Raw genomic sequence first — 24,201 nt, 5'->3', positions numbered from 1 at the left:
TTTTTTAGTTTTCGGTGGGCACAACATCTTTGTTTGTATGTGGTGCTGAAGATCGAACCCGGGCCACACGCATGCCAGGCGAGCGCGCTACCGCTTGAGCCACATCCCCAGCCCTTATATATACTTTTATAGCTACTAATTATATTGGATAGAACATTGAGTTGGGATTTACCAGGGATAGTACAGGGATAGTGAGAAAATAAATTATTACCAGATTAGGAATAAAAAGACATCTGGGGCACTCACCTGTAATCCTAGCAACTGGGCAGGCTGAGGCAGGAGGTTAACAAGTTTGAAACCAGCCTCTGCAATTTAGTGAGGTCCTAAGGGACTTATCAATACCCTGTCTCAAAATGAACAATAACAATGGCTGGGGATGTGACTCAGCACCCAGCATGGGTGGGGGTTGGGAGTGGAGGGAACGGACTGACAAACCTCATACATATGAAAATTCTAATAAAATATAAATTCTAGGGCTGGGGCTATAACTCAATGGCAGAGCGCTTTCCTAGCATATGTGAGACACTGGGTTTGATCCTTAGCACCACATAAAATAAAGACATTCTGTCCATCTACAACTGTAATTTTTTTTTTACCATACGATTTATTTTTATTTTTTTTTAGTCATACATGACAGCAGAATGTATTTTGACATATAATACATACATGGAATGTACATACATCAATCATATTGTCTATTCTGTTGCCCTTCCTATCCCCCCTACTCCTCCCCCCCCCTCCCAATCTCTCTATCCAATCTAATGTGACACACTTTTTTTTTCTTTTTCTCATCACAACATCATGTATGTATTCTGTATAACAATGAGGTTCTCCTTCCATCTTCCTTGCAACTCCCCTTCTCCCTCTTTTTCCCTCCCACCTCTCTTCCCTATTACAACTGTAATTTTTTAAAAATATATGTGAATTCTAGCAGTATAAAATCCTGCAAAAGAAATGCTTAACTATTAAAGCATTTTCCCAGGTTTTTATTTGATGTTTGCAACAAATTAAATTGGAAAATCAATAATGGCTGTTCAAACTTTAGTGGCACTCCCCCTGGGGAATAAGAAAAAGATCTCCACAAGTAGAACAAAAGGACAAAAGATTGAAAATAGGAAAGAACTGAGGGGGTTGCAGGAAGAAAAAGCAACAGAATGGAAGTTTTTTTTTTTTTTAATTTCCCAGAAAAATGGCATGAATCCAACTGAAAATGCTGTATATACCTGCATGTGAAGGGAAAAATCAAAGCCCAACAAAAGCACGTCATTGTGAAATTTCGTAACACTAAGAATAAAGACGAAATTCTAAAACCAGTGACAATACTTCTTGATAACTTCACTAAGAGCTAAAAGGCAAAAGAGCACTATCTCCCATTTGCTTAGAATTTTATCCAAACAATGACTCTTCCATGTAAAAATTTTAAATGTTTTTCTCCAGTTTTTCTGGAAGCTATTAAAGTACATGCTCCAACAGAATGTTAAGAGGGTGAGTAGAAGCAGAAATTAGGAAGATAAGAAAAATAGGGTCCAACAGAGAAAAGAGGCCAAGAGGCATCTACCCTACCATATCTAGACAGCCTCTCATCAGCTGCTCCAACAGCTATTTTATCTGTGGACATCACTGACAAGAAAGTTCTTTGAACCAAAATCTGTCTCACTATTGGTCTTGGTACTGACTATTCATACAAGACAGGATGGATGGCTTATGTTGCATACAACAGTGCTTCAAGTTTTGAGCACCATAATCTTTTTTAAGTTTATTTGGCTGTTCTTCTTCTAATACAGTTTTGTCTCATGAGCAGTCTCTTGAGAACACACTGTATGTCAGTTTTAGACGGGCTACTTGGAAAAGACAATGTTGTAAGAAGAGTCTTGTTTGAGACCATATATGTCTTTTTAATGGCTTCATTAATACATAATGGAATTAAAATAAATGCATTTTTAGGTACTCAATTTGACATGTTTTCAATTTGGCATATTTTCACCCATGATTGTTTTCACCACGGTCATAATAATGAGAATATTTATCTTCAAAAGTTTACTCTTGCTTTTTGACATCTCTCCTTCCACCTCTCCCCTCTTGCTATCCCTATTCCATTTCCAGGAAACTACATTTTTTTCTTCTTTATTTTTATTTTATTATTTTGTTTTATTTTATTTTATTGGTATTGGGGATTGAACCCAGGGGCACTTTATCACTGAGCTGCATCCCCAGTCCTTTGTATTATTTATTTTGAGACCGGGGCTCACTAAGTTGCTGAGGCTGGCCTAGAACTTGCCATCCTCCTCTCTTAGCCTCCCACTTGGCTAGGATCATAGGTGTGCATCACTGCACTTGGCTTGTATTGTCTTCTAAAGTTGCTATAACAAACCACCACAAACTGAGTGGCTTAAAACAACAGAAATCTATTCCCTCACAGTTCTGGAAGCCAAAGAAAATGAAATGAAGTCATGCTCTTTCTGGGAGGAAAATCTGTTCTTTGGCTCCTAGTTTCAAGGATCTTGCTGGGCATAGTGGCGCATGCCTGTAATCTGAGCAACTCAGGAGGCTAAGGCACGTGGATCGCAAGTTCAAAGCCTGCCTTAGCAACTTAACAAGGTCCTGTCTCAAAAAAATAATAACTGGGGGTGTATCTCAGTGGTGGAATACATCTGGGTTCAATCCCAGTACAAAAAAAAAGTAACAAATGAAAGCTTACCTTTGAGTTCACCCTTCATTCCCTTCTCAAAACATTAACAGTGTGGTATGTTAATACCCCTCTACCCCCGCCACCACCATTTCTGAGCATGAGCATGCATACATGTGGCAGATAGCAAAAAATAAAAATACTGCCATTACCAGAATTTCCCCTTCTTTACTTTCTCCCACCACCTGCTGTAAGGGCAATTCCTTGTTGAACAGATCAGTGTTATGAGCTTAAAACTTCCAATGGTTCTTGGTTTCCCTTGGGATAGAAGCCACATTCTGGTTAAGGTTTACAAGACTCACCGCATTCAGCCCAAATTTCCCCTTTTGAACAGAGTGCTCACTCCCCTCCTCCCAGGAAGCCTGGGTTAGCTGCATGCTGAACTTCTCACATTCTCTGAATGAGGCAGCCCGTTTTTAGACTGTGCAGTTTTAGGTAGAAAACTCATCCCCACCTTTCTGCAAGCAATCTCTGATTCTTGATCAAAAGCCTAGGCTTTCCTTCCCTTTCCCAGTGGTCCCAAGCAAAAAGACTTTGCTCCTCCACCCTTGTGAGCACTCTCTTTGTGCTTCTGCTACAAGAGGAACTGCCTCCCACTGCACCAATTCACCTCCCTCTCTGCCTAGGAACTACTGCACAGCTGGGATCTTTCCCTGCCCCCAGTTCAAGGACAGTGGCACATATAGTCATGAGGCAGAGTTCCCTAGCAGGTGTCAGGAAGACATTTCTGGGCAGACCTCATCCTTCCTCAAGCAGGAAACAAACTCCTCTTCCTCCATCCCTCCAGGAAAGGACATGCCTACCCTAGGAGCTTTGCTGGCTGGGGGAACTTCAGGAGTCAGGTGCTTTCTGTCTCTCAATTGTAGTTTGGGACTTAGAGCTTTGTCTCAACCATGGTCTGCCACCAAGTTAATAGTGACTGTGAGGTTTAACTGTCTCTCTGGGCTTCTCTCTCCACATGTGAAATGCGGGGGGGGGGGGCAGCTTTGAGGGTCTCTCAACTAATACCCTATTTTGAGTTATTTATAAGGGAATAGGTCACCCTCCACTCCCATCCCCACCCCATCCCCACCAACCCCGGTATGAAGATGGTGGTTTCTAAATTATGCAGCTGACTCACGCTTCTGCAGGTTGAGCTTTCTTCTCTAATCATGGGAGGAGAGTAAGTTTTCTCATAGCTGTTCCCTGGCAGATGATGAAACCAGCATACCTTAGCTTCACTTCCTTTTAGTAGACTTAAAAAATCCCCAATTTTAGAGGTCACAAAGGAAGCAACATATGATTAGACTCCCACTAGCCTTGTTGTAGAAAGGCTACAACACCTCTGAGGTATGGGGGATGATGGTAATGGTTGCCTGCACTGTTTTCCAGGCAACCTGGCTCAAACCAGGTGAAACCATTGATCCATCACTTGGGCTGGTGCAAGTATCCAATGGGTGACTTCTTTGTATTACAAGGCCCCAAACTGCACCCTCAGATCATGCTAAGACAGTGATAACAGGGATGAGAATCAGGGCCTAGTGTCCTCTCCCCAGTGTGAAGATTGAATACCTGAGAAACAGAGAGGCAAGAATGGAAAGCAAGTTTTATTTAAAGGATTGAACAGAGACAGACTTCTCCTGAGAGGAAGAAGGGGCATCAGAGCAGGGTGTCCCAAGAAGTGGGGGTGTCCTGCCCCTTTTATATCCCCAGGAGTGGAGCCAGTGAGAGATGCTGGTCTGGGTGCCTCAGAGCTGTTGGATTCTAGTTGTGTGTGATAGGGTTCCATGTGGGGGGAGGATGGCGTTCACATTTACTGCTGAGTTCTTAGAAATTTACTATCATTCCTTAAGCATTTTCTATACCTTATGTACAATCAATATTTTCTATACCTGATATATATCTAATCAAATATTCTTTCTCTAAGTTTAAAAATTCTGAAATATTTTTATTCTGACATTAATTAACTTATTTCTTCTAGTACTAGGGATTGAACCCACAGATGCTTTACCATCAAAGCTGCATCCCTAATCCTTGCTATATTTTTTTGAGATAGGCTGTCAATAAATTGTTGAGGACCTTGCTAAGTTGTTGAGGCTGGCCTTGATCTTGCAATCCTCCCACCTCAGAATCCCAATTCACTGGGGTTACAGGTGTGTGCCACTGCACCTGGTGGTATAGTCATTTCTTAAGCGCTGTGAACACCTTAAAGGAGACAGAACCTCATAGAGGACAAGATTCGAGTTGCTTTTTAGACATATTCCAGAGCTGTTCTGATGTGGAATCATCTTTCCTTGGGAGAAGAAGAGTGTTGAAGATGAAAGTCTTCTTGTGTAGGCCATCGGAGACTTGGGGTGGATAGAGATGCTGCTGGGGCCACTTTCCATTATAACAGAGTATTTTCTACCTAAAGCCCATGAAGTTGGGGTGAAACTCAACCTGGTCTGAAGGAGGATGGGTCGAAGCTGATGGATGGACTCAGGGGAAAGAGAAATTAGAATAAGGGAGAGGAGAAGCCAGTCAGTGTCCTGGGAAGGACATGATCTTGTACCTTTCATGATCCTGTACCTTTCCTGCTTTGTGTACTGAAGGTCTTCAGCTCAGATTTTCCTAGAATATCTGATTTTTGACTAGGGAAATATGTCTGGGCATCCCCTGCTGCCACTGGTCTCCACATAGTGAAACTCAATGAAGGTAGATTTTTAGAAAAAACTGAGAGGTAAGAGAGTCAAGTGGGAGTGGGGTGGTGACACGATCTTTGGATCAGTTGAGCTGAACAGCACAAGACAGACCTTAAAACGTACCTGGAAGGATGAGGTGAGAGGACAGGTGAGGCCAATGGAGACAGAGCAAGGATCCTGCAAAGGGAAGCACTAGGGGATGAGGAGCCCTGAGAAGGCAGGAGAGGTGGGTGCTGGGTCAGCACTGTCTGGGGACAGCTGCTCACAAGTGGGTTGAGGGAGGTCACGCTTCCTGGGAGCCTGGGAAGGCAGGAGGCCCTGGGTCACTCTTGGGCACCCCTGTACCTAGAGCCTGGCCACAGGCCCAGGTTGAGCCCTGGCTTAACTGACCAACTTAGCGAGGGTCCCTGGGAGATGGCCGTGCCCAGTCCTGCTGATTCTGAGCTCCTCTTCCCTTCCTCATCTCCCTCCAGTATGACAAGGCATTCAATGTGGGCTGCCCGAGAAATTGTTACATCGCACTCTGTGCACCCTTGGGACCTAAGTAAGTTGGTAAACCAAGGGCTCAAGTGGTGGACACTGGGGCTGGTGGGCGGGGGGGGTTGATGCTGGGTCTAGTTCCCTGGTCCCTGTCCCCAGCTCCCAGCCTTAACACTCCTGTTCCTTTCCTTTGGGGTTTTCTCCAGGGCACTCTGGGAGTTTCTGGGAATTTCACTCTTCCTTGGTGTTGTAGGTTCTTGCCCCAAGAAATGTGCTCGAGGGGAATGGCAGCCTAGATAAGGCTCCTGGATGAGAGCCCTGGGCTCTGTGCTTTCCCAGCTGAGGGTGAGAGTGGTCAGGGAGACCAGGCCAAGGTGGGTAGTGACTCCTTGCATTTGGCCTGTTGCTTCCCAGGTACATGTCCGAGGCGGTCTGCATTCAGGTGGACCAGGGGACCAACTGGGGGCCAAAAGAACTCCTTAAAGACCTCCTTTGGCCCAGGTGCACCACTCAGGCCCCCCCAAGGAGTGGCAAGGCTGCACCTGTACAGAAGGTAAGGAGTATCGGGTGTGCTTTGAACCTTGGGGGTCTGTGGTTGCACATGTGTTGGGAGAAGCCCCGGATGTATGGCTGGCCCTAAAGCTGAAGCACTTGGAGCATAAGGAGTGGGATTATGGACCTGGAGGGTGCAGGGTCCAGGTCACAGGGCTTCAGAGCACATCCAGGTGTCCCTGGATAGAGAAAGAGAAAAGACTAAAACACACTTTCTGGTTGGCTTTGTGTCAGTCCTTACTTTTTTGGTCTTCAGTTTCCTCATCTATTAATGAAGACTGAGACTAGTCCAGTAGTTTATGTGTTAAAGAAAATTCTGTTTCTTTTATATGTGTGTGTGTATGTGTATTGTTTGTGTGTATGTGTGTATGTATGTACATGTATAAATATCAGTTGTAGATGGACACATATATTTATTATATTTGTTTATTTTTATGTGGTGCCATGGATTGAACCTAGTTCCTCATGCATGCTAGGCAAGCACTCTACCCCAGAGCCACAACCCCAGCACTCCAGATTCTTTATTTATGGAAATTTTTGACATAAAATGTGAAACATTTGTGTGGAGCATTAGGTGTACAGTGGGGTGGGTAACCCACAGTGCCCCCCATGGTCCCTTGCTGTGGTGTGGTGCCAGCTCTCTCCCTTGTCCTGCCTCTAGGCATCCAGGGACTTGACTGTGAGCTGTGGGGTGGAGGATAGGGAGATCCCTCACGTACTGACTCTGATTTTAGCTTCTCATCAGCCCAGTGGTGCATTGGGAGGCTTCCAAGGGAGGCTTGGCCTCCTATTCTCCCTTCACACCCAGCAATGCCAGGACAAGCAGCAGAAGTTCATCCCCTGACCCCCATGTGGGGGGTCTCTTGTTCCTGAGTCCTCACTCCCCTGTTGAGAGTGCCAAGACCCCCATGTCTGTTATATACACATATTTTGTGCTGCTTCCTATGGCAGCTGTGCCTATGTGTCCTAGGTTCAGGGAAGTGTGGGTGGAGGCTCTGAGGGGCTGGGACAGAGCCCTCCTGGAAGGGAAGATCCTTGCTCTCTGGAGACTCAAGCTCATGAACCAACACTGCCTGACTCTTTGCCCTTGGGCAAGACATTCAGCATGTCTCTCATCCTTAAAATGTGGCAACAGTAATAATCACAGTCACTGACCTGGCTGGCTTCCTGGCAAGGGCTTCAGAAGGACAATACCCACCAGCGTGGGTAATACCAAGTGTGCCGGAAAGGATTCCATATAATAGGAAGGGAACTTGTTTATTATGAGTCCTAATAGGATAGTAGATTACTCAGAAATTACAAAGTTTCAGTTAAACATGAGTAAGTTTTGGAGATATAATGGTCAATAAGGTTGTTCCAGTTAATTTACTGCACACTTGAAAACTGATAATATAGTTGGGTACAGCGGTGCCCATCTATAAGCCCAGCTACTCAAGAAACTGAGGCAGGAGGATCACAAGTCAAGGATCAGTAACTTAAAGAGAATTATTTTCTGTATCAAAGAAAAGTTTTGAGGATGTAGGTCAATGGTAACACACCCCTGAATTGAATCCTAAGATGTGGAAAAGGAAAGAAAAATTGACTATAAGTTTTGTGGGTTTTCTGTTTGTTTGAGGTGGAGTTCCCAGTATGTTGGCCAGGCCAGTCTTGAACTTCTGAGGTCAAGCAAACCTCCTATGTCAGTGTGCTGAGTCCTGGAAGGCAGGTGTGCACCACTGGACTGGCTAGAAAAGGGATTGTAAACTGGGTTTGGCGGCACATGACTAATTCCAGCAACTCAGGAACTGAGGCACCTTTAGGCCAGCCTCTGCAATTAGCAAGACTGTATCTCAAAATAAGAAGAGCTAGGGAAAAAGCCAAGTGGTAGGATGTCCTTAGGCTAAACCCCCCAGTGCTGGGGGAAAATGTGTGTATACACACATACACACACACACATACACACACACAATACACTCTCTCTCACACACACACACACACATACACATAGATATAAAGATATATACACACACATATATATATTTTATTATATAGGAAGATTAGGAGATTTTAGATTTCTGCTTTGGGGCTAGTATGAATAAGCATGAAAACTCATGTCCTTGAGCATGCTAGGCAAGAGCTCTACCATTGAGCCACACCAGAGACCTTACATTTAAATTTGGGTTATTTTCTCACTGTTAGTTATTAGAGTACCCCACTTTTATCTCTTTTTTCCCCATTTTTTTGGGCGTGAGGGGGCTTCCTGTGATGCTCAGACTGGTCTCAAATTCGTGGGCTGCAGTGACTCTCCTGCTCCTGATTTCTGAGCAGGGGGTATTACAGGTGCATGCCACCACACTTGGCTGTACAATCTCATATTTATAAGACATTTTACATGAGATAGGAATCCCAGAATAAAAAAGAGCAATTTAAGATGACTGGGCATAGTGATGTCTGCCTATCATCCCAGTAGCTCAGGAGGCTGAGGCAAAAGGATCATAAGTTTGAGACCAGCCTGGGCAGTTTTAGCAAGACCCTATCTCAAAGTAAAAAGGGCTGGGAATGTAGCTCAGTGGTATAATGCTCCTGGCTTCAATACCTAGTACTTCCAAAAACAATTTAAAGAATAAAAACATTAGGGCTAGGGATGTGGCTCACTGTTACAGTGCTTTCCCAGCAGGCTTGAAGCCCTGGGTTAGAGCCTTAGCACTATATAAAAATAAATAAAATAAAGGTATTGTGTCCATCTACAACTAATATATTTTTTTAAATAAACATGAAAGCTGGGCTTTGTGGCACATGCCTGTATTTCCAGCTACTCTGCAGACTGATACATAAAGATCACTTGAGTCCATGAGTTTGAGATAAGCCTGGGGAAATTGGTGAGACTGTAAATCCCGAATAATAATAGTATTAATGATCATAATAATAATGATAATAACTTGTGTAGCCAAGCACGTTGGTTCACCCTGTAATCCCAGAGGCTCCACGTAGTGGTAGGATGATCACAGGTTTGATACATGTGTTGGGGTCTTAACAAGACTCTTGTCCCAAATTTGCAAAAGGGTAGAGGACTGGGGATGAAGCTCTGTGTTAAAGCACCCTTGGATTCAGTCCCCAGTCCAGCAGATGGGGGAGGAAAAAGCCAATTTTCTCCATAACATTAAGACCTTGGAAGTAAAGGTAACTTGTGGTAATGTTTAGCAGGTGCTTACCAGCTTGATGCCCTGGGTTTAATCCCAAATACCAAACAGCAAAAAAAAAAAAAAAAAAAAAAAGTAAATAAATAAATAAATAAATAAAATAAAAACAAATAAAGTAAAAACCCTTTATGTGTATATCCCAAATCACAAATGAATATCTTACTTTTTCAAATACATACATTTTGACTCAGAAATGTAATATTTAGCATGTGTGTCCTTGGGGAACCAGAGAACAGCACATATTATGGGTTTTGTCCCATTATTTAGCTAGCAAAATGTTTTAAAAAATCAACTCAAATATCATTAGTAGTAAATTGATTAAAAATATGGCATGACCATGTAATGTACTACAAGATTATTTGAAATGAATTTAGCGGAAAAAACTGTAATGTTTTCCTGGGTTCAGTGGAGCATGATTGTAATCCCAGCAGCTTGTGAGACTGATTTAGGAGGTTTGCAAGTCCAAAGCCAGACTCAGCAACTAATCGAGGAACTAAGCAATTTAGTGAGACCCTGTCTCAAAAAATAAAAAAGGCTGAGGGTATGGCTGAGTGGTTGAGTGCCCCTGAATTTAATCCCTGGTACTCCTCCTCCTCCCCACCAAAAAAGATCTTAAACAGTAATCACTGTATAAAGTGGGTTCTTGGTTTCAAAACACTACATTTGTATTCCCTGAATTGCTGAGGTTGGAATGAGCCTGCCATCCTGTGTTCTCTGTCTAAGCCTAGAGAAGAACCAGACATAAGAAAGGATCCTTCTTTCTGTCTGCTGTCCCTGACTTTTGCTCTTGGCTTAAGCCTTTTCAATTAGGAGCTACTCTGGTAGGTGAAGAACAAGGGGAAATACAGGTTTGACACTTCTGTCCCTCTCCCCAAACAAACCCAGCACTCCATTCCCATTCCTCTGTTTGGATCTTTACTGTTGATTTACAAAATAAATATGGAAAAGTAGAGTATTAGAAAACAAGACCATTTAGATTTTAGTCAAATCTAAAATTATGTGTATGGGTTTGTTTTATGTATGTTGATGTTTATGTCTGAAAATGGATAGTATTAGAGCAATTCAAACCACAACTCATGTCTGAATTTCTCTTTGTTAGGGCATGGCAGAGCAGGGGGCTCAGTTGCCACAAACCTTCAGGGTCCTCAAAGGAAAGCCAACGGAGCATCCTCTAGCTGTGCGGGGTGTCAACAAGTATTATAACGCCAGCACCTTGAAGAAGAAAAATCTCAGATTTCCTCCTACTGGTGAGACCTCAGACAGTGCTAAAAGACTGAATCCCATGGAAACTTGTGAAGCACTGATAGATAAAAAGATCATTTCTGGAAAAATAAAAGGCTACACGTTTTTGTTCCTATTTCTCCTACATAGATACTCTTTTTGTCAACTGTCTGGATGGCTCTTGAACATCATCTGGAGATTGAGGATTTCATTGATCTCATAATTTTGTTAGAACTGGAATTGGATCTGTTACATAGTTTTCCACATTTCTTATACATTATAATTCAACATGTTAGTGGGATTCACACTTGTTCCATGTTGTTACATTTACTTGGGTTTTTTTTTTTTCTCCTCACGGGTTTAAATGTTTTTGAGTTGAGAAGGAAAAATTGTTGATTTCTAGACATGTTTATGCTAGAGATATGTTTATTGTCAGTGGCCTAGAAGGAATTTTCGCTTTATAAATGCATAGACCTTGAAATAAAAAGTATTTTCTATTCAAAAATTATAAAAATAAACATCTTACCTCAAAAAATTTATTCTTCAGAATTAGAATCTAAGTGGGTAAGAAGTAAAATATACTGGATTTTTAACAACAGTTTGTGTAAGGCAGCATTGGAATGAAGTCCACGAGGTGCAGTTGGTTGACTGATCCCTGGTATGTCTTTGGAGATTTAGTTAGACTCCCCTTCTCCTCGCTGGTTCTGCTGCTTTCTCTTCTTTGCACTGAACTTTAAAAGATGCAACATCATTTCTCTCATTTCTCTCTGTGCAGATTTTGCCCATTACAACCCCAAGATATATAATTTTTATTTAATATGCTTTCCATCTCTAAAGTCATTATATAGTTTTAAAAGTAATCTAAGTATGCAAAAATCATATGTGGTTGGATTAATTGTATTTAATATGTTTACATCATCACAGAGAGAAAGGCTATGTTCAAAATAGAAATAGACTTCTTTGCAACTAATACTGATCTTGACTTTTTCTATAAATAACTTATCTGGTATCCTTAGGAGAAGCTCGTACTTTTACCTAGAACTTCTGAGTCAACTAGCAAGTTGCATTTTACAAAGAAACAAACCATGTCAAAATTCTTTTCCCACTTGCCATGTTTGGTGGCTTTATATCCCCTTGCTCTTTGATACTCAAGAGTATTTGTCATATCACCTTTAGTGCTTAAGAAAGTATCTTAAACAAGGAATGTATTATTTTAATACAGCTTGGGTGGGTATGGGTTTCATTACACTTTGGTGGGGGCTGGGTACCGGGGGTTGCACCCAGGGTCACTCAACCCCTGAACCACATCCCCAGCTCTATTTTGTGTGTTATGTAGAGGCAGGGTCGCATTGAGTTTCTAAGCACCTAGCTAAATTGCTGAGGCTGGCTTTGAACTCAAGATCCTCCTGTCTTTGCCACTTAGGCCGATTGGATTACAGGCATGGAAATACCAGGCCAGGGCTCCATTACATTTTAATAACTTCATTGAAGTATAATTTACATACCATGAAATCCAATCATTTGAAAGATCAATTCAGGTTTTACCAAATGTATTTTTTTAAGGTTTGCTTAAGATTATAGAGTTAGTAGCTGAGTCTTATTAAATTATTATTTTTGTTACTATTACTGTCATATTTCTAGAGAAGTAATTCTACTTAAAATGAAATCGGTTTTAACACATTTCAGATGCTCCTCATTTATATTATTTATTATATTATAGAAAAGTTTTCTGTGATACATTGTTAACATTCCTTTCCCTTTCACTTTCAGAGAAGGATTGCTTCCCTTCTGGAACACCAGCAGTAAGTTGATGATGTATTTCTTATAGTTCTTGCTCTAATTAATGTTACCAAAAGAAATCTGTTTTTCATTTTTTTAATTTCTAAAATAAGAGGTAGGGCTGGGGTAGTGGCTCAGTGTTAGTGTGCTTGCCTGGCATGCATGAGGCACTGGGTTCCATTCTCAGCACCACATACAAATAAATAAAATAAGGGTTCATCAACAACTTTTAAAAAATGTTTAAAAAAATAAAATAAGAGGTAAAGAAATGTTTAATGTTTCTAAATAGCCCTCCAGAATATTTATCATAATGTTTATTTACTTTTCCATATTTCAGAAAATCATCTTTAATTTTAATTGAATATATTGGAACCAGTGAGGATTAATCATTTAAAAATTAGCTATGGAAAAAATAACTTCTTAAAGTTTGTTTTAAAAAAAGAGACCTGGTCACCTTTTAATCTTTGACTTTTCCTGGCTTGTCTTCCTTTGCTCCTGAACACAGCTGAACACCAATGGACCGGAAACATCAGCAATAGTAATGGAGGAAGAGGATGGTGATGGAGAGGTGCAGCCTTTCACTGCCCCACAACGTGGCCACACAAGACCAGTGAGTGACTAATGACCTGGTGTGCACATCTGTGCATGTGTGTTTGAAAAACAGCTGTTTGCATTTGACTTTCAGAGATAATTTCAAAAAGGCTTCAACTTTAACATATTTTACTATGAGAAGATTAATTTAAGATGAGAGTTTTTACCTAAAGAGTACTCATCAAAAACCACTTTTTTGAATAATAAAAATCAATGGTTTCTTTAAAAGAATACTTAACTCACTGGGTTTTTTCTTTCCATGCTTTGCCCCCCTTTCCAGAGAGATCAACTATTGCTGTGTTTTTTCTCTGTTTCATAATGTGGGTAACTCTTCTACCTAAAACTTAAATGTTTCTTCTTCCCCATCTTATGTACTTTATTTCTCCTTTTGACATTTCCCTCAAAGCATTGATGGCATTCTAAAGACAGTTGAGAGTGAAATTCCTCACCTGCTGAGGGAGAATTTCAGCAGTAATGAGCTCAGGTGGAGCCAGGGAGAGAAGTACTAAGGGGAATGGACTGTGATGTGGTGGCTCTGAGGACCGCCATTGGATTCCCATCTCATGACAGATGGCTACGTTTTCTATATTCCTTACAACTGGCTCTTTGAAATGAAAGGGAGAGTATGCAATATATTTGTGTAAAATGTTATGAGACTGGATTAATGATAGATTATTGTAGTGGAAACTACCACAGTGAAACATAAAGATAGAAATGAAAACAACTTTTAAATTCAATAGCATCAGTGAGCTGTGAGACAGTTTCAAGGGTTTTCATGATGTGTAATGAAGTTCTGATAGAAAAAACCAACCCAAAAAATCTATCTCCCAAAAGCTATTAACCGCTTCCTCAAATAAAGTAAAGTCAAAAGCACCTCTACCAACCTGAATAAATAAATGTCTTGTCTCTTATAAAAGTATCTTTAAAAGATAAAACCATTTAACTAAAAATAATAACAGTAAAGGCAGGAGATATGTATATAAAATGACAATAAGAGCTTCCAGGCCAAGAACAAGAACCCTAAGATTATTGTCCTGTGTGACATGGGGTGTCACATGATGGTGGAGGGTGATCATTCAAAGATGCAAACATTCAATAATAAGAGGGAGTCTTACCTAATCACTAAGCAGCTTAAGGCCCTGGGTTTAATCCCAAACACCAAACACACACACACAAAAAAAATTTGTTTAAAAATCCCTTCATGTATCTATCCCAAATCACAAATGAATATGTTACTTTCACCTACATACCTTTTGACCCAGAAATGCAATTTTTAGCATGTGTGTCCTAGGGAAACCATAGAGCAGCATAGATTATGGATTGTGTCCCATTATTTTGATAGCAAAATGTAGCAAAAAGTCAACTCAAATATCATTAGTAGTAAATTAATTAAAAATATGGCATGACCATTTAATGTACTACTAGATTATTTCAAATGTATTTAAGGGAAAAAAAAGTGTAATGTATTGCTGGGTTCAGTGGAGCATGACTGTAACCACAGAAGCTAGTGAGGCTGACTTAGGAGGTTTGCAAGTTCAAAGGCAGACTCAGCAATAAGCGAGGAACTAAGCAATTTAGTGAGACCCCTGTCTCAAAAATTAAAAAGGGTGAGGGTATGGCTGAGTGGTTGAGTGCCCCCTGAATTCAATCCCTTGTACTCCTCCTCCTCCCCGCCTAAAAAGATCTGAAACAGTAAACACTGTATAAAGTGGGTTCTTGGTTTCAAATCCCTATTTTTGTATTCCTTGAAGTGCTGAAGTTGGAATGGGCCAGCCGCCCTGTGTTCTGTATCTGTGTAAAGTTCGAGCAGAACCAGACATAAGGAAGCATTCTTCTTCCTGTTTGCTGTCCCCTGACTTATGCTCTTGGCTTAAGCCTTTTCCATTAGGAGCTACTCTGGTGGGTGATGAACAAGAGGAAATACAGGTTTGACACTTCTGTCCCTCTCCCCAAACAAACCCAGCACTCCATTCCCATTTTGTTGTTTGGATCTTTACTGTTGATTTGCAAAATAAATATGGAAAAGTAGAGTTTTAGAAAACGAGACCATTTAGAATTTAGTCAAATCTAAAATTATGTGTATGGGTTTGTTTTGTGTATCTTGATGTTTATGTCTGAAAATGGATAGTATTAGAGCAATTCAAACCACAACTCATGTCTGAATTTCTCTTTGTTAGGGCATGGCAGAGCAGGGGGCTCAGTTGCCACAAACCTTCAGGGTCCTCAAAGGAAGGCCAACGGAGCATCCTCTAGCTGTGCGGGGTGTCAACAAGTGTTATAACGCCAGCACCTTGAAGAAGAAAAATCTCAGCTTTCCTCCTACTGGTGAGACCTCAGACAGTGGTAAAAGACTGAATCCCATGGAAACTTGTGAAGCACTGATAGATAAAAAGATCATTTCTGGAAAAATAAAAGGATAAACTGTATTGTTCCTACTTTCTCCTACATAGATACTGCTTTTTGTCAACTGTCCGGATGGCTCTTGAACATCATCTGGAGATTGAGGATTTCATTGATCTCATAATTTTGTTAAGAATGGAATTGGATCTGTTACATTTTCCCCCATATTTCTTATACATTATAATTCAACATGCTAGTGGGATTCACACTTGTTCCATGTTGTTACATTTACTTGGGTATTTTTTTTCCTCCTCACGGGTTTAAATGATTTTTAGTTGAGAAGGAAAAATTGTGGATTTCTAGACATGTTTATGCTAGAGATATGTTTATTGTCAGTGGCCTAGAAGGAATTTTTGCTTTATAAATGCATAGACCTTGAAATAAAAAGTATTTTCTATTCAAAAATTACATGCAAATACATAAAAATAAATACCTTACCTCAAAGGATTTATTCCTCAGAATTAGAATCTCAGTGAGTAAGAGTTGAAGTATACTAAATTTTTAAAAACAGTTTGCGTAAAGTAGCATCGGTGGAATGGAGTCCATGTGGTGCAGTTGGTTGAGCGATCCCTGGAATGTCTTTGGAGATTTAGTTAGACTCTCCTTCCCCAAGCTGGTTCTCCTGCTTTCTCTTCATTGCACTGTACATTAAAAGATGCAACATCGTTTCTCCCATTTCTCTCTGGGTAGATTTTGCCCATTACAACCCCAAGATATATAATTTTTATTTAATATGTTTTCCGTCTCTGAGTCATATATATAGTTTTTAAAAATAATCTAAGTATGCAAAAATCATATGTGGTTGGATTAATTGTATTTAATATGTTTACATCATCACAGAGAGAAAGGCTATGTTCAAAAAAGAAGTAGAGTTCTTTGCAAGTAATACTGATCTTGACTTTTTCTATAAATAACTTACCTGGTATCCTTAGGAAAAGCTCGTACTTTCACCTAGAACGTCTAAGTCAACTAGTAAGTTGCATTTTACAAAGAAACAAACCATGTCAAAAAGAATTCTTTTCCCAGTTGCCATGTTTGGTGGCTTTATATCACCTTGCTCCTTGGTACTCAAGAATATTTGTCAAATCACCTTTACTGCTTAAGAAAGTATCTTAAAGAAGAAATGTTTTATTTTAATACAGCTTGGGTGGGTATGGTTTTCATTACACTTTGGTGGGGGCAGGGTACCAGGGACTGAACCCAGGGTCACTCAACCCCTGAACCACATCCCCAGCTCTATTTTGTATGTTATGTAGAGGCAGGGTCGCATTGAGTTTCTAAGCACCTAGCTAAATTGCTTAGGCTGGCTTTGAACACAATATTCTCCTGTCTCTGCCTCTTGAGCCCTTTGGATTATAGGCATGGAATTACCAGGCTAGTTCTCCTTTATATTTTAATAACTTGATTGAAGTATAATTTACATACCATGAAATCCAGTCATTTGAATGATCAATTCAGGTTTTTCAAAATGTATTTTAAGGTTTCATTAAGATTAAAGAGTTAGTAGCTGAGTCTCATATAAATTTTATTTTTAAGTTACTATTACTATCATATATCTAGAGAAGTAATTCTACTTAAAATGAAATCAGTTTTAACACATTTCACTTGCTCCTCTTTTATATTATTTTTCTTTTTGTCATAGAAAAGTTTTCTGTGGTAAATTGTTAACATTCCTTTCCCTTTCATTTTCAGAGAAGGATTGCTTCCCTTCTGGAAGACCAGCAGTAAGTTGATGATGTATTTCTTATAGTTCTTGTTCTAATTAAGGTTACGAAAACAAATTTTTTTTTTAATTTCTAAAATAAGAGGTAGGGCTGGGGTTGTGGCTCAGTGTTAGTGTGCTTGCTTGGCATGCATGAGACACTGGGTTCCATTCTCAGCACCACATACAAATAAATAAAATAAGGGTTCATCAACAACTTTTAAAAAATGTTTAAAAAATAAAATAAGAGGTAAAGAAATATTTAATGTTTCTAAATAGCACTCCAGAATATTTATCATATGTTTATTTACTTTTCCATATTTCAGAAAATCATCTTTATTTTTCAATTGAATATATTGTAACCAGTGAGGTTTAATCATTTAAAAATTAGCTATGGAAAAAATAACTTTTTAAAGTTTGTTGAATATAAGGAGACCTGGTCACATTTTAATCTTTGACTTTTCCTGGCTTGTCTTCCTTTTGCTCCTGAACACAGCTGAACACCAAGTGGCCGGAAAAATTAGCAATTGTAATGGAGGAAGAGGATGGTGATGGAGAGGAACAACCTTCCACTGCCCCACAACTTGGCCATACAAGACCAGTGAGTGACTAATGGCGTGGTGTGCACATCTGTGCATGTGTGTTCGAAAAACAGCTGTTTGCATTTGACACTCAGAGATAATTTCAAAAAGCTTCAAGTTTAAAATATTTTACTATGAGAAGATTAATTTAAGATTAAATTAAAGTTTTTACCTAAAGAGTACTCATCAAAAACCACTTTTTTGAATAATAAAAATCCATGGCTTCTTTAAAAGTTAGAATACTTAACTCACTGGGTTTTTTCTTTCCATGTTTTATCCCCTTTTCCAGAGAGATCATCTATTGCTGTGTTTTTTCTCTGTTTCATAATGTGGGTAACTCTTCTTCCTGGAACTTAGATGTTTCTTCTTCCCCAGATTATGTACTTTATTTCTCCTTTTGACATTTCTCTCAAAGCCTTGATGACATTCTAAAGACGGTTGACGAGCTGGGGATGTGGCTCAAGTGGTAGCGTGCTCGCCTGGCATGCGTGCGACCTGGGTTAGATCCTCAGCACCACATACCAACAAAGATGTTGTGTCCGCCGAGAATTAAAAAATAAATATTAAAAATTCTCTCTCTCTATTCTCTCCCACTCTCTCTTAAAAAAAAAAAAAAAAGACAGATGAGAGTGAAATTCCCCACCAGCTGAGGGAGAATTTCAGCAGTAATGAGCTCAGATGGAGCCAGGGAGGAAGTACTAAGGGGGCTGGCCTGTGATGTGGTGGCTCTGAGGACCAACATTGATTCCCATCTAATGACAGAAGGCTGTGTTTTCTATATTCCTTACAACTGGCTCTTTGAAGTGAAAGGGAGGGTATGCATTATATTTGTATAAAACGTTATGAGGCTGGATTAATGATAGATTATTGTAGTGGAAACTACCACAGTGAAATATAAAGATCCCCGGTTCTTCCCACTGAAAATTCGGTGCTGGGCCGACCTGATCAGATTGCCCATCAGAATGTCGGAGCCCCTTCAGAGTGTGGTGGACCACATGGCCACCCGTCTCAGGGTGTCCCCAAGCAGGATTCTTTTGCTCTTTGGAGAGACAGAACTGTCCCCTACGGCCACCCCCTGGACTCTGAAGCTTGGAGTGGCTGACATCATTGACTGTGTGATGCTAGCAAGTTCTTCAGAGGCCACAGAGACATCCCAGCAGCTCCGTCTCAGGGTGCATGGCAAAGAGAAACACCAGATGCTGGAGATCTTGTTGTCTCAGGATTCTCCTCTCAAGACCCTCGTGTCACACTATGAGGAGGCCATGGGACTCTCTGGACACAAGCTGTTTTTCTTCTTTGATGGGACAAAGCTTTCAGGCAAGGAGCTGCCAGCTGATCTGGGCATGGAATCCGGGGACCTCATTGAGGTCTGGGGCTGAAACCCTGTTTGGAGGGCCCTCCAGGACTTGGGGACAAAGCATTTTTGCCCTCTCAGGGTTAGCAGAAGCTGAGTTAGAACCTATCTTTAAGCTGAGGCAAAATCAAGGAATGAACTTTGACTCTATCTCCTATTGACCCTGGTCTCCAGCCTAGCTGCTTGGTTAGTTGTGTAGTGGTCGTGGCTGCCCTGGGGGGCCTGTGGCTGCATGACAGGTCCTGCTGAATTGTGCAGCCCCCAGGACGTGGAGAAGATGTCTCCCCCCTCATCTCTCACCTTCATCTCCTGTCTCTTCCTCCAAATGTCTGTTCTATGAACTGTTGCTCTTATTCAAAGAGTGACTTGAAGTAAATGAGGGTTGGGTTATGGGCTTCCAGGCCTGGGACACAGGGCCTTAGATCTCATCAAGGACCAACAGCGGCCTTATCCTCATTTGGAAGTTGGGAATGCAGTTTGTTGGGGGCACGTTCTCCAGAGTGGTGTCTGGGCTGCAGCTTAAGCCCTGGAACACTCTCCAAGAACGAAGGTACTAGGGTCTCAGCCACGGCATCTCCTCTCCCCAGGACCCTTTAGAGCCCCCTTTCTGGCACACACTTCCTGGTGTACACATTTGAGGCAGAACTGAGCACAGCCATTTGGTTTTGGACTTTGGGATCACAGTCCCGTGCAAGGATTCTGGTTTTGTGGCGTTTCTGCCTTTCTTCCCACCATCCTGTCCCATCGGCACCCTGTTTGTTTATTCTATATCTTTGAATATCACTGTGTCCTTATAGGATACGGTGTTCAGGAGTGAATATGCTTTTACTGTTGTGTGAGATTGTGGTGGGCATCGACGCATTTCACTCACACGTTGCCTTACGTAGCGGACACCGGGGTGCCACCACCTCCTGGCACCACATTCCAGGCCACGGTCAACATCCTTTTCGGTGTCCCTTCTGCGCTTGTGTGAAATTTCCCTGGCATACACACCCAGGATGGGGTTACGGGTCACACAGGCTAATCTCTCTGGCCTTCCACTGGAGGCTTCCTTCCTCCTCATCCTCCCCAGCACTTGATACTGCCCAATTGTCTGGTTTTCGCCAGCCTGGTGGGCCCAAGGGGCACAGCGTTTAATGTATTCCCATTGGATCACCAGTAATTTGGGGGATCTTGTCGCTTGCCCCTCGGCCCCGCTGGCTGCTCTAGGAATGAATGGCTCCTTTTCCCACAGGACTTCCTTTTTGTGTGTTGTGTGTGTTTACTCTGAGGAGTTCCTTATAGATTTCTGGATAATTGCAAATAACTCAGAATGGCACTTTGTGAATCCAGGGATCCTTCACCGAATAGACATTCTTAATTTTAAGGTAGACACATTGTTTTGTTTTGAAGTTTGTTGCTTTTTGATTTATTTGAAGTTTAAGTTAAGATATTTTTGTTTTCTTATGTTAGCTCACTTCTTTTCCTTTCACGTTGAGTCCGCAGAGTTCGCCTTGGTCCAGCTAGGACACACTAGGCAGTGCCCTGGTTGGCCACTGTTCTGAGCGGTCCAGCACTGGTTGTCACTTGTTAATGCCAGGCTCTGCTGGTTGGAAAAGATTAAACATCACCTTTAAACTATTTGATATGTACCTTTGTGTGTGAGACCAAGTTTTATTTTTTATCATAGAATGAGCCATTTTTCTCAGTTTTGTCTACTAAAAAAAAGCCATTAATCTTTCACTGATATGTGGTATGATAACCAGTGAGGTTTAATCGTTTAAAAATTAGCTATGGAAAAAATAACTTCTTAAAGTTTGTTTAATAAAAGGACACTTGGTCACATTTTAATCTTGCTTGTCTTCCTTTGCTTCTGAACACAGCTGAACACCAAGGGGCCGGAAACATCAGCAATTGTAATGGAGGAAGGTGATGGTGATGGAGACGTGCGGCCTTTCACTGCCCCATGACGTGGCCATACAAGACCAGTGAGTGACTAATGACCTGGTGTGCACATCTGTGCATGTGTGTTTGAAAAACAGCTGTTTGCATTTGACTTTCAGAGATAATTTCCAAAAGCCTTCAAGTTTAAAATGTTTTACTATGAGAAGATTAATTTAAGATTAAATTAAAGTTTTTACCTAAAGAGTCCTCATCAAAAACCACTTTTTTGAAAAATAAAAATCAATGGCTTCTTTAAAAGTTAGAATACTTAACTCACTGTTTTTTTCTTTCCATGCTTTGTCCCCTTTTCCAGAGAGATCATCCATTACTGTTTTTTCTCTGTTTCATAATGTGGGTAACTCTGCTACCTAAAATTTAGATCTTTCCTCTTCCCCAGATTATGTACTTTATTTCTCATTTTGACATTTCTCTCACAGCCTTGATGGCATTCTAAAGACAGTTGAGAGTGAAATTCCTCCCCAGCTGAGGAGAATTTCAACAGTAATGGGCTCAGATGGAGCCAGGGAGAGAAGTACTAAGGGGGCTCCACTGTGATGTGGTGGCTCTGAGGACCGCCATTGGATTCTTATCTCATGACAGAAGGCTGTGTTTTCTATATTCCTTACACCTGGCTCTTTGAAGTGAAAGGGAGGGTAGGCATTATATTTGTGTAAAATGTTTTGAGACTGGATTAATGATAGATTATTGTAGTGGAAACTATCATAGTGAAATATAAAGATAGAAATGAAAACAACTTTAAATGCAATAGCATCAGTGAGTTGTGAGACAGTTTGAAGGGTTTTCATGATGTGTAATGAGGTTCTGATATAAAAAATGAACCCAGAAATCTATCTTCCAAAAGCTAAATAACAGCTTCCTCAAATATAGTATAGTCAAATATAATTCTAGATGCCTGAATAAATAAATGTCTGTCCCTTATAAAAGTATCTTTCAAAGATAAAACCATTTAACTAAAAATAATAACAGTGGAGGCAGGAGATATGCATACATAAAATGACAATGAGAGCACCCAGGCCAAGAACAACCACCCTAAGAATCTTGTCCTGTGTGACATGGTGTGTCATGGGATGGTCGAGTGTGATCATTGAAAGTTGCAAACATTCAATAAGAAGATGGAGTTTTACCTAATCACTAAGGAAAGAAAGAATAAAAAAGTGAAAAATGAGAGATGGAGCAACAGGAATGCTCCTGCATTGCTAGTGAGAGGCTCCACTCCAGATTAGGGCTTTTTCAGTTTCCCACAAAATAAAACATGACCTTACCACCTATGCCAGAGATGTGTCCACACAAAAACCTGTGCAAAATTTTTATAGCATCTTTATTCATATTTGCTAAATCTATAACAAGATGAGTTTCAAAAAGTGAATGTGAGGACTGTGTGGAGCTCAGTGGTAGAGCACATGCCTAGCCTGCTGAGACCCTGGGTTCCATTCCCAGCACCACAATATAAACAAAAGAAATCCAATGTATGTGCTACATCCATACAATAGAAATAGGATTCATGGATAAAAACTGAGATATCATAACACCAAAAGGCATGAAAGAATTTTGTGTTATCTATTTATTTATGGCAGGAAAATAACTTGTATAATTGACTACATGGCTATGGCGTGGGCATATTATTCTCTGAAAGATCTTTTAGAGCATAGTGCTTAGTGGTTCCCTTCCATCTAAAGGGGCTAGATGCTCTCCAATTGCAAGTGTAGAGTGTGGGCTAGAAGTGTTCATCCATGCTAGGGCAGTGTCTAGCATGAATGTTTAGGACATCTCAAGTTTGAGGAGTTTTATAAAATCATTGATTGCAGGGAATGAGAGGTGTGAAGAGGATGAGTAGTAGGTTTTTAGGACAGTGAATTTATTCAGTATGATATTATAATGGTAGATACACAGGACAATATTCATTTTTCAAATCCCATAGAATTATATAATCCAATACAAAGAGTGAACTCTAATGTCTAAAGTGTCAGCTTTGGATTTTTTTTTATTGATTGTTCAAAACATTACAGAGCTCATGATATATCATCTTTTGTACATTTGACTCAATTGGGTTTTGAACTCCCATTTTTACCCCAAATACAGATTGCAGAATCACATCTGTTACATACTCACATTTTTACATAATGGCATATTAGTGACTGTTGTATTCTACTACCTTTCCTATCCCCTACTGTCCCCCCTCTCCTCCCCTCCCCTCCCATCTTCCCTCTCTTCCTCCTCTGCTGCTGTTCAATTCTCTCCCTTTTTTCCCTCCCCCTTGTCCCTCATAACCTCTTATAATTTTGTGTATCATTGAAGGTCTCCTACCATTTCCATATGCTTTCCATTCTCTCTCCCTTTCTCTCCACCCATTCGTCTTTGTTTACTGTTAGTCTTTTCCTCATGCTCTTTCTTCCTGTTCTATTCTTAGTTGCTCTCTTTATATCAAAGAAGACATTTGGCATTTGTTTTTTAGGGCTTGGCTAGCTTCACTTAGCATAATCTGCTCTAATGTCATCCATTTCCTTGCAAATTCTATGATTTTGTCATTTCTTCGTGCTGCATAAAACTCCATTGTGTCTAGATGCCACATTTTTTTTATCCATTCATCTATTGAAGGGCATCTAGGTTGGTTCCACAGTCTAGCTATTGTGAATTGTGCCGCTATAATCATTGATGTGGCCGTATCCCTATAGTGCGCTCTTTTAAGGTCCTCAGGGAATAGTCCAAGAAGGGCGATAGCTGGGTCACACATGGTGGATCCATTCCCAGCTTTCCCAGGAATCTCCATACTGCTTTCCAAATTGGCCTCACCATTTTGCAATCCCACCAGCAGTGTACAAGTGTACCCTTTTCCCCACATCCTCGCCAACACTTATTGTTGTTTGACTTCATAATGGCTGCCAATCTTACTGGAGTGAGATGGTATCTTAGGGTGGTTTTGATTTGCATTTCTCTGATTGCTAGAGATGGTGAGCATTTTTTCATGTAGTTGTTGATTGATTGTATGTCCTCCTCTGAGAAGTGTCTGTTCAGGTCCTTGGCCCATTTGTTGATTGGGTTATTTTTTATCTTATTGTTTAATTTTTTGAGTTC

General features: G+C 40.7%; 1 protein-coding gene across 6 annotated transcripts in view; it reads left to right on the top strand.

Moving 5' to 3' along the window:
* The first annotated feature begins 5,733 nt into the window (after positions 1-5,733).
* The window catches only part of LOC144376379 (uncharacterized), a 34,671-nt gene continuing 16,203 nt past the window's right edge, over positions 5,734-24,201 (top strand). For 2 of the 6 annotated variants that reach the window (XM_078043923.1, XM_078043922.1), the window contains exons 1-9: positions 5,734-5,890; positions 6,241-6,379; positions 10,657-10,804; positions 12,549-12,580; positions 13,063-13,167; positions 15,326-15,473; positions 17,241-17,272; positions 17,747-17,851; positions 21,060-21,152. In XM_078043923.1, the coding sequence (XP_077900049.1) occupies positions 6,245-6,379; positions 10,657-10,804; positions 12,549-12,580; positions 13,063-13,167; positions 15,326-15,473; positions 17,241-17,272; positions 17,747-17,851; positions 21,060-21,134 (780 nt within the window). In that variant the 5' untranslated portion in view covers positions 5,734-5,890; positions 6,241-6,244 and the 3' untranslated portion in view covers positions 21,135-21,152. Of the gene's footprint in view, positions 5,891-6,240; positions 6,380-10,656; positions 10,805-12,548; positions 12,581-13,062; positions 13,168-15,325; positions 15,474-17,240; positions 17,273-17,746; positions 17,852-18,120; positions 19,149-21,047; positions 21,153-24,201 lie in introns of all 6 variants that reach the window. The other 4 variants (XM_078043920.1, XM_078043919.1, XR_013436825.1 and 1 more) reach the window with 3 other exon arrangements.

The sequence above is a fragment of the Ictidomys tridecemlineatus genome, chromosome 3 (genome assembly GCF_052094955.1).
Source record: "Ictidomys tridecemlineatus isolate mIctTri1 chromosome 3, mIctTri1.hap1, whole genome shotgun sequence".
In the NCBI taxonomy this organism is placed as follows: Eukaryota; Metazoa; Chordata; class Mammalia; order Rodentia; family Sciuridae; genus Ictidomys; species Ictidomys tridecemlineatus.
Note: the sequence above shows the minus strand (reverse complement) of the source record. Positions and strands in the feature narration are given on the sequence as shown.